The sequence below is a fragment of the Trifolium pratense genome, linkage group LG5 (assembly GCF_020283565.1).
Source record: "Trifolium pratense cultivar HEN17-A07 linkage group LG5, ARS_RC_1.1, whole genome shotgun sequence".
Lineage (NCBI taxonomy): Eukaryota > Viridiplantae > Streptophyta > Magnoliopsida > Fabales > Fabaceae > Trifolium > Trifolium pratense.
Genome location: NC_060063.1, coordinates 6,609,277 through 6,620,319, shown reverse-complemented (window position 1 = coordinate 6,620,319; position 11,043 = coordinate 6,609,277). Strand labels below are relative to the sequence as shown.

The window sequence follows — 11,043 nt, the reverse complement described above, 5'->3', positions numbered from 1 at the left end:
GTGTTCTCTTTTGCTTTTGGTGTATGTCCTGACGTACAAAAGAAAGGCTTCAAAAGAAGGGGACATTCAAAAAAGTTGAAGTAAGATAATAAAGCCAAAGCTTATCTGTCCATGAAAGTGAAAGCTTAAACCACAATATTCATAGTTTAAAGCTATCTTTAACAAACATATAAAACATTACCTTAAAATCATTAAAAAATAATAAAATAATACAAAACATGTTAATGTTTCAACTTTAAACCAAATCTATTTGGACTCCACATGATGACATGTTAAGAACTCATAATGAAAGAATAAAGGGTAGTCATACTTTTAAGAATCTTTCTTTTTCTTTTCATTGTGAAATAATAATTACTATGGCTTCTCTTTAAGACCTTTCAAAGTAAAAGTGAAGAAAAATGGTTTAAATACTTTGTACATTTATTCATGTATTATTAGTACTAAGTGACAATGTGAAGTGTCCTTTTGTGAACTAGTGTGAATTTTGGTCCTTTCATTTGTGCTTTCATTTTCAATCCATGTCACTAATTTGTTTTGATGTGTGCAGAGAAAAAGCTTACATGTGAGAAAAATGGTCTATATGAGGAAAATTTGTTCTTGATGAGTTTATGAATGTATTGTAGCAAAAACAAAACAAAAAAGTTTTGATTTTGTTCAATTGAGTTGATTGTGCAAGTGGCTACAAGTTCTTAAGGTATTTGAACTTTTCTTGGTTTCTTATGGTTTTACTTGTTTCTTTGTTCTTCAAATTTTGAATTTAGTGCAAAAAAAATAATAATTAGTGAAGTGAATATTTTGTTCACATTTTACTAGATTTGTATGGTTTGGTTTGGTACACTTTGTTGAGGTGAAAGCTTTTTATGATGTGAGTTATATCACATCAAAACCTTTCTTAAGTGCTTTTATACTTTAAGTGATTTTCTCATGAAATAATCAATTTCATGGAACCTTGAAGAAATGTAGGTTTAGATTAACTCAAAATATTAAATTCATTCACACAAATGAAGGTAAATGTGGCTGCAATTGTAGTTTCAACGTCGTTGCAAAGACCTCTAAAACTTGTCTGTTGTGTCCGCAATTTAGAACTATGCAATGGATTTTAATGCATTGTCATTCATTTCATTCAAATATATTCTTTCAACTATCTTATGATTGATTAAATTATTCACTCCTTGAAATTGCAGGAATTTCGAAGATCCAAACTTCAATCTTTGAGAAGACTATAATCTAAATCTCTCTTCATCTATTGTTTCATTCTTTAACTTACCAATGGAAAAAAAGCTCTATCCAAAAGTGCTTCTAGTTTTAGTCACAATTTTTCTTTCAATTTCTTACACAAACCAACTTCAATCCACTCACACTCGAACCCTTTTACGAATCAAACGTCTCTTAAACTTTCCATCAATTTTAAGCTCTTGGAATTCAACCACAGATTTTTGCAACACAGATTCAAAAGCTTCTCTAAGTGTTGTATGCTATGAACAAACCATAACTCAGCTACACATAGTTGGTGAAACAAAACCTCAACAACTTCCAAAAAACTTCTCAATAGATTCATTTTTCACAACACTTTTGAGAATTCCAACTCTAAAAGTCCTCACACTAGTTTCCTTAGGGTTGTGGGGTCCACTTCCTAGCAAAATAAGTGGTTTATCATCTTTGGAAATTGTTAACATGAGTTCAAATTTTCTATATGGTAAAATCCCTCAAGAACTTCCATTGCTTTCAAATCTTCAAGCACTTATTCTTGATAACAATATGTTTGAAGGACATTTACCGGATTGGTTGGATTCGTTTCCATCGTTAACCGTTTTGAATTTGAATCAAAATTTGTTCAACGGTTCTCTTCCTGATTCGTTGAGTAGCTTAACAAATATGCGAGTTCTTTCGCTTTCTCATAACCGTTTCTACGGATCAGTACCGGATTTGAGCCGGTTGGTTAATCTTCAAGTGTTGGAATTGGATGATAATAGTTTTGGTCCTAACTTTCCTAGAACTTATAACAAGTTGGTTACTTGTGTTCTAAGAAACAACAAGTTTAGATCTAGTTTACCTGATAATATGAGTTCATATTATCAACTTGAGAGATTCGACATCTCGGAAAACGCCTTTGTTGGACCATTTCAGCTAGAATTGTTTTCACTTCCTGCAATTAGTTATATCAACATTTCAAGAAACAAATTATCAGGAATGCTTTTCGAGAATCTGTCGTGTAATTCTATTCTAGAAGAAGTTGATTTGTCTTCAAATCTTTTGACCGGAAGATTACCAAAATGTTTAGTGTTAAATTCCAATGATCGGAAAGTTTTGTATGGTGGAAACTGTTTAGAGGAAACAAATCAAAATCAACATGAACAAGCCTTTTGTCACACTGAAGCTATAGCTGTTGGAATAGGACTTAATGAGAGAAAGAAGCATAAAGGAGTATCTAAAACAGTTCTAGCTTTTGGGATTATTGGTGGAATTTTCGGAGGAATTTCACTTGTTGCTTTGATTTTTATGATTATGATTAGAAGACGAAATGGTAAAACCATTATGACGAAGAATTCGAAAACAAAATTGATATCAGAAAAAGCAGCATCTGGAAAGTTAATCACCGATTCAAGTAAGAAACTCTCTCACTCCATAATTGTTTTGATTTTATTTATTTTAATATTTTTTGTTCGTACGTTCTGTTCATGGTTCGGTTTAGTAAGGAAACCGAACTGTTAATGGTCCGTCTGGAACCAAACTAGTATAATGGTTATGTTCACCGGCTGTGGTTCTGAAACTGAACCGTGCCGAAAAGAACCAAACTGTGACAGATCACGAACTGAACTGAACCAAACCGAACTGGTCCAGTTAATTCGTGAGTCATTAGTCGCAGTTTGGTTTTTTTCAGAATCTAGAACTTCATCGATAATAGATGTTAATTGCAAGATGAGTTATCAGAATCTTAATATCAATGAATTGCCGCAATTTGGCTATGATTTCTTGCAGAAGAAGTATTTTTTTTTTTAACACGCAGGAGAAGTAAATTTGATTGATAATTTTAGTAGTATTCTTCCATGTTAAAGATAGATGACAATTATTTTGCTGCCTTCTACTTAAGGGCATGTACCTAAAGCAATGAAGTTTGGAACTGTTGGCCTGCCACCTTATAGAGCTTTCTCACTGGAAGAGATTGTGGCAGCTACTAACAACTTTGACACCACTTCTTTCATTGGTGAAGGTTCTCAAGGACAGGTATGCTACTTATTTTAAGTTAATGTCTAAATGGACTATCTTAGAATTTTGATTGGACTCGACTTGATGACTATGACTCATAGTTACTAATAAGCGGGAAGGTTGATTCCAGGGGTTGTAATCTTATAAAATGGACCATAGTATTTAAGGACAAACTATAATTTGTAAACCCTAAGCTTGAGTCCGGTCAAAATTAGAAAGGTAATGTAGTCGCACTGCAGTCAGAGATCTAGGCACAATTGGTCGAACTTCGTGAGCAAATCTCGTGTCTTTGTTTGCATTTTTTTTCCTAGTTGTTTTCTTTTGAACTAGGGTTGATGTTCTAACACAACCTACCCTACAGAACCAGTTTGTAAATTCAACACACCTCTCTCACGCCTAGGACTAGACATCTGGAGCGTGACTGAGTGGTACTATAACAGGTAGTTGCGCACAGACTTGATAAGTTCTAACACCTTCTTAGCTATTGATAAGGCCCAACACAGCCTTATCAAATCGGTCTGTAAGGTGAGGGTCACCCATAAACTCACTTTTCTTTTAATCATGAGGTCAAGTAAATGTGCCCTTGTACACATGGTTTGGTTTTTTGAATGCTTATGTTGTATTGTATGAAAGTACAAATTAATGACAAAGTGCATATAATGTAATGAATGTTATATGAAACATGAAAGGGATTGGAAATTAATCTACCATCTACCATTGAAGGACCACCAATAGGAACAAATTAAACTTGTGTTAATGCCATTGGTCCCTTTCTATATAACAGTAGTACTATTTAACAAACTCGAAAGACAGCTGGGAGGAATAGTACAAGGTAGGTATTGCAGAATGTTAAAAATTTAATGTTTCTGTTAACAGAAAATGTTTGGCTACTGCATCATCATCATGTCATAATATCAGTAAGTACTAACTTGTATCACTATTAGAACAACAATCAGAAGCACATGTGAGTATAGCTCAGTTGATAGGGACATTGCATGTAACATGCAAGGACCAGGGTTCGAACCCTGATACTCCCACTTATTCACCTTAAAAAGGTCTTAAAAAGGTGAAATTCTAGCCACTAGCTACTTGACCCAAAAAAAAAAAGAACAACAATCAGAAAACACGCGATATCTGATTATTGAGTTCGACTAATTGTGCCTACGTTTTCAACTGCAGAGCGACCATAATACCTTTCTATTAACCAAGCTTAGCATTTACAGATTAAAACTTGTGTTTAAATACTACAGTCCGGTTTACAAGATTACTCATGAACACACACATCACTCTTCTTCCAAACAAGATTACCCATGAACTGTTTACCTAAAGTCGACCTAAAGGATGTTACCAATAACTACATAACTACCTAATGTATAAACTAGTAATACTAATTGTTCTTTGTCTCTTGAATTATACATGAATTATACATGAATTATAATAGTAAGTGGTGTTGTTGGAACATGGAATTGAGTGCTGTTATGGTGGTACGTTATAGTCCCACATCGAATGTAATTGCAATAGAGGATTAATTGGATAGCTATAAGAATAGAAGATTGAGGAATTAGAAATTCATGATCCTTCAGGCAGAAACGGGATATGATGAGTGGTCTGAGTCTTGCAATAAAAATGCAAGTTGGGTGTTCGCCCCAAGCCTGGTTACGACAATTGGGCACTCTCCTTTAATCAATCTGATCCTTATAATAATAAGCCCAAACCAACTGGGCTAATCAAGTGTTAAATTTTTTTTTTTTGAACTTTTTGCATCTTGCTTTTTAGGATGCGAGTATTTTTTTTGCACTCTGTTGTCCTAGAATGAAAAAATCCTGAAAAAAGAAGTTCGCATTCTAGAAAGCCAACTCAGATCTAGAAAGTGAACTCAATTGCAGTTTAAATTTTAGAAAGCGAACTCTTTCCCCCCATGTGTTTTGCTATTTATACACTCGCTTTCTAAGTAGTGAGAGGGGTAAAATGGAGTTTTCATGGGGTGACCATGATTGCCAGGGGGTCAGAAGTAAAACTCAATTTTTTTGATTTTTGGGTTTCTTTATAAATTAAAATATTTATTCTACCAATTATTTTTTGTGTATATTATTTTTCTAAAATTTGTTTATTCTTTTATGCTTCAGATGAACAGAGGTCAACTAAAGGATGGTTCACTAGTTGCCATTAGAAGTGTAAAATTGACAAAAAGCTGCAGGACTAGAGATTTCATGCAGCACATAGAATTCATATCAAAATTCAGGCATCATCATTTAGTCAGTGTTCTTGGACATTGCTTTGAACATTATTTAGATGATTCAAATGTCAGAAGAATATTTATTGTCTTTGAGTATGTACCTAATGGATCACTCAAGACTTGGATCACAGGTAATTCATCAAATTTAATATCTTTCTTAGATTGAAGACTGTAAAAATGTAACAATTTTTTCCAGATGAAATTATATTTCTTTAGTGGTTAATTAGTACAATAATCAATATATATTAGTTTAACAAGTTTGTAAATGTTGTGATTATTTCTGTGTCTAAATCAGACCATACTCACTTCTATTGATAATAGTATATAGAATAAATATAGTAAATGATAATTGCTATTTCTAATACTAATGTTAGATCCTGATAATAAATATTAGGATTTCATTCTTTGATTCGAATTGTGGACGTAAGTCACATTGATCGAACCGATGGATCTTCTCCACCAAAAGTGTCTGCACAGTCTTTTTGCATACACTTTTGGTGGAGAGATATCCAAATTCGATCGAACCATGTAAAATGTGTCTGTGTTCTCCTTTCGCTTCTTCTGAATTTGTCGTAACACTAAGTGCATGTGGAGATTGTCTCTTTCTGAGTACTTTGTGAAATTGTTTGAGAGAGCTTATGAAAACAATTAATGACATCTCCACCAGCTTATGACACTAAGCTGTTTTTAGCTTATTTTCATAAGCAATCCATAATAGTTTATGAAAACAGCTAATAACTTATTCGAAACCCTATGACTTTATTTTAGCTTTTGTTATAGAAATAGTTTATACATGCTGACTTATATTATAAGCACTTAATTAAGTTGATTAAACAAACAGGCCTAATGAAATTTCTGATATCTTCTATATGAACTTGTTATGTGACAGATAGACATTATAGAAAGTCTCTTACTTGGACTCAACGCATAGAAGCTGCAATTGGAGTAGCAAAGGGAATCAAATTTTTGCATACAGAGATTGTTCCTTCTGTATATTCAAATAATCTCAAAATTACAGATGTTTTAATGGATCAGAACTTTGTTGCAAAAATCAGTAGTTATAACATGCCTTTGTTATCCAACATTGGAAAGGTATTGAGAAAATAATTACGCTTTCTTTGTTATCTGCCTCACTTAAGTCAATTATCTTGATCGTTGATTAAGATCAAACGTTTGAGATTATGAGTTTCTAATTTGCTAAAGTCACGGGGTGAGTCATTCAATCTCGTAGATTGACCGACTTCAGTGACCGTAGAAATTATTGCCTATAATGCATCCGAGCCTAGAAGAAGTTCGTTTTTTCCTCGACAATTTTGGTCTATTACCTTCCTTTAAACAACAAATAAATAACAATCAATGTGTTTTCCTATTTGTTTATCATTGCAGGTTGGTCAAGGAAATATATTCAAAAGTCCTAGCTTTAACAAAAGGTGTGTGATAACATTTTAATCTAATTATTTAGCAACATATGCACAAAACTTATACTGATCACTAAATTAAATATTGCTTTTGTTTTTGCAGTGTAAAAAGTGAAGACAAGTTTGATATATATGACTTTGGGGTGATATTGATGGAACTCATTCTAGGAAGGACAATAAAGTCAAGAAATGTGGACACTTTGAAGGATTTGGTAAAAGAAATTTTTTCTTTTTCTTTTTATTCAATATTTTTCTATAATTAGAAAACTTTCTTACACAGACGAAATGACAAAGCCATCATAAACTCACACACACAAGTGAGGGGGTCGGGATTCGCATTCCGGTCATGGTGTCCGGCCTAACAATTTCGGCATTTTTTACCAGTTGAGCTAGGACTTGTGGAAATGTCATTTTCTGTTTTACTAGACTTATATATAAGCAAAGTTATATAATATGCTATGCAAATTTTTATGACTTTGATTTCATGAATGTGATCATGATGCAGTTACAATCAAGCATAACATCAGATGATGAAGCTAGAAGAAGCATTATAGATTCATCGATTCGTAACGCATGTTTGGATCAATCATTGAAGACAATGATGGAGATTTGTGTGAGATGTTTAGTTAAAGAGCCAGAAGAAAGGCCTTCTATAGAAGATGTTTTGTGGAATTTGCAGTTTGCTTCTCAAGTCCAAGATGCATGGAGAGGAGACTCTTTAAGTAGTGATAGCTCACCCATCTCGCCTTTACCGTCTCAACGAATGAACTTCCATTAGTATCGATCACATGGTTGGAATTGCGGTATAGCACTCTTTCATGTCCAATGTTGGTGAGATAAGTGCATGTTTAGATTGACGGTGAATTTGACAAAATCATGGTGACACTGTTATTTAGTCAAAGCTGCGCAAAGTTTGGTTTTTACCGAAGTCACGGTAAAAAACTATGTTTTGCCAAATTTACTGTCAATCTAAACATACTCTTGAACTGAGTTTGAAAGCATCAGAAAGAGTGATTCCAAATTTCCAAAACATGCACATAGAGGATTTGAAGTTAATTTTGATATATCTTTTAGTATATGCTTAAAATGCTTAGTGCTACTAATGTCTAATTGAATGTATGATATGTGTCATTTTTTGTAATGTTTAATTATTTATTTCTTAATTCTCTCGAATAGATTCATTCTTTTTTTTTCTTCAAGTGATTTAATAACTAAAAATTCATCTCTTGAGATAATATCTTGAGATAATAAGTGGAAGATTCTTAGTTCCAACTTCTATCCTGAATATAATATATAATATTTCTATCAATTGAATTTTAGTCATGGGACAGACTCATTCTAGTATAATAAATAATAATACATTATTACCACAATTCTATTGAGACACCACAAGATAAACTTTTTTTTTAAACAAACCCACAAGAGATAACTTATGTTTATGTAGGAGGGACATTTTATTTACTTCACCAACAAATCAAAATTGGGTTCATACATATTAGGAATATTTAGTGTAATTTAGTACAATAATTTTGATACTAATTAACTTAATTATATTATTAGTATTTAGTAGTAAATTTTGTAGTAATATTGTTCATGTTTCGTTTATAAAAAAAATTAAAATTGTTTATGTTTTTTTTATAGAGTATTTTTTTTATTTCTATATTCCTATTTTAATGTGGTTTCTTTTTATTTTTTCTATATTCTTTCCATAATTTTTTTATTGACTAAATTTTCTATATTTTTTATTGTTTTTTTTTTTCTATTTTTATGTATAGATTGTTCTGTTTTGTTATTATCTATAATATATTTTTTTTCCTATATTTAAGCATATCATCTTTCTATCTTTTTTTTAGTGAGATTACAATGAATGATATAAAACTTGTCACGTGGCTGAAAGTAATAAGGATAAATTAGTAACTTTTGTGGTAATCGATTTTAATATATTAGTAATAGATTAAATTAGTGTAAGCTCAAAAATTAGGCCTGGGCATCAGTCTGATTCGGGCCGAAAATTACAAAACCGATAAAAATTGCAATTATTTAAATTTAAAACGGGTTAGAACTCCGGTCCAAAAATTTGTTTATAGGTTAGAATGAAACTTTGTTTACATTTAAATGAAACTTTGTTTATATTTAAAACTCCGGTCCAAAAATTTCTAACGAAGAGGGTGAGATGTTGTTACTTTGTTTCAAATTTGTAAATCTAAAGACAATAATAGATCAAGTAGAAGAAAAGTATAAATATATATTTCACACCTACTTGTAGGTTTTCTATAACATTTTTCTCTTATATCAAAGATGGATAAAATCAACAAAGCGAAGAGTATACGACATTGAGAGAGAGGGAGAGAAGGAAAATAATTAATTTGCATCTCAATTGTTGTTCGGTCGATTTCAATTACGAAGAGATAGATTTTAGAGACTCACATCCGGCCCTTATAAAACCATTCATGGCCGATTTTTTACAGTTGTTGACCCAAAACCCGACCTGCACCCGATCTGATACTTTAATATGTTGCCGATTATATCAATTTCGAGTTGGGTTGCAAGTCCGTGCTCAACGCTCTCAAAAACCCTTAAATCTATATCTATAATTCATAAATAATTATCCTATTGCTTATCTAAACCCTAATCGACTTCCACCAATGAAATTTTTTAACTTAACCACATAAGCCACTTACATGACAAGCAAGTTCATAACTAAATGATTGCATGATAACGCAATCTGCTAGCAATATACATGTTTGTCTAGGATTAGGATCCACTGCAGTTGGATTTCCGTGCAATTTCCTGCATTCAGCCTAAATTGTTGTGTTTATTTTTTTTTAATAAAATAATGTCTTCTCTCTCTTTATTAAAAAATCACTTTTCTCTCACAAAATATACAACTGCAGGCAACTGTAGGGGATTTCAACTTTAGGAAATCCAATTCCGTTTGTCTATAGTGAAACTATTATTAGAATGTATATTGCTTTGTTTCAAGGATTTTCTCGTAGTTTTTGTAAAAGCCAAGCGTTTGGGAATCACTTGTGCTTTATACGTTTGCTAAAAAAAAAAAAAAAACTACACCGTGTGCACTATACATCACTCTTAAGCCCTTCACATTTCTTACACTGGTTTAGTTCGTCGTGGCGAAGTGGTCAATAATTCACACTTAGTACTCGGTATAACTCATGCGTGAAAGAAAGCCCTTTACATGCCTTTCGAGACACTGAATGAAAGACCTAAAAAATGCATCATATACCTTTCTCCATTAATATTAGTGGAATTTAAACCCAAAAACTCTAAGATCTTAAACCTATCTTTTTACCATTAAATGAAACCCTTAAAATTTGAAATACACCAAAATTCACAAAAGGGATTTCATATGAATTACATGAATACAGTTAAATATGCTTGGATCACAACCCCAAAAGCTAGCTCAAAAGGTGAGGTTGCCCTCACATATTTATACACTTCACATCCCGGGAACCTAAGCAATGTGGGACTTCAAACAATCTCCAACAACACAACAACATATTCAACACCCCACCCTCACGCCTAACATGGTCCTGTGCCAGTGCCCACATTGCAGTCTTTAACCTGGCTCTGATACCATGTTAAATATGCTTGGATCTCTTCCCCAAAAGCTAGCTCAAAGGGTGAGGTTGCCCTCACATATTTATACATTTCACATCTTGGGAAACCTAAGCAATGTTGGTGTTGAATGTGATGTTGTGTTGATGGAGATTTTTGTTTGAAGTCCCACATTGCTTTCAATTAAACCTAAGCAAGATTCGAGTTCCTATTTCGAACTCAGATAAAAACATTTAACCTAATAATTTCGATACTATCAATTAAATTAGGACTTACGAACAATTTACTTTCAATTGAATTTATCCATTATATCTTATCATTTTTTTCTCTTATTATATATTTGATACTTATTTGATACTTCGATCAAATTTCCCTCTTGTTTTCATTGTAACTATTTTATTAAATTCCTTATTTACCTTCCATTAAATAAAAAATATTCCAGTCCCTAAAAAATATTAAAATCATATGAATGTACCACATCAGTTATATATTTGATACTTTGGTAGGTGAATTCTTAGAAGGAAAATACTTAGTTTCTTCACATTGTGAATATCTTGAGTTTTTGTTTTTAACTAAAATAAAGATATTTATTTATTTAAATTGGTA

At 32.3% G+C, this 11,043-nt stretch overlaps 1 protein-coding gene and 1 non-coding gene across 2 annotated transcripts; both read left to right on the top strand.

Annotated features, from left to right (window-relative positions):
• The first annotated feature begins 282 nt into the window (after positions 1–282).
• On the top strand, positions 283–8,046 carry LOC123884486 (probable inactive leucine-rich repeat receptor-like protein kinase At3g03770). The gene is made up of 8 exons (XM_045933583.1): positions 283–694; positions 1,185–2,605; positions 3,092–3,225; positions 5,334–5,574; positions 6,333–6,535; positions 6,830–6,873; positions 6,965–7,073; positions 7,367–8,046. Exons 2-8 carry the CDS (start codon positions 1,270–1,272, stop codon positions 7,637–7,639), a joined length of 2,340 nt encoding a protein of 779 aa, XP_045789539.1. The 5' UTR covers positions 283–694; positions 1,185–1,269; the 3' UTR covers positions 7,640–8,046.
• Positions 4,799–4,903, top strand: LOC123887815. Its single transcript, XR_006801808.1, has one exon. It is a non-coding gene; the product is annotated as a small nucleolar RNA Z279/snoR105/snoR108 (small nucleolar RNA).
• Positions 8,047–11,043: the final 2,997 nt, after the last annotated feature.

Excerpts from the sequence above, each read along its gene's own strand:
- LOC123884486 (XM_045933583.1), top strand. The coding sequence starts at position 1,270 with ATGGAAAAAAAGCTCTATCCAAAAGTGCTTCTAGTTTTAGTCACAATT. Across the intron at positions 3,226-5,333 it reads GTGAAGGTTCTCAAGGACAG|ATGAACAGAGGTCAACTAAA; the intron begins GTATGCTACTTA and ends TTTATGCTTCAG. Across the intron at positions 5,575-6,332 it reads ACTCAAGACTTGGATCACAG|ATAGACATTATAGAAAGTCT; the intron begins GTAATTCATCAA and ends GTTATGTGACAG.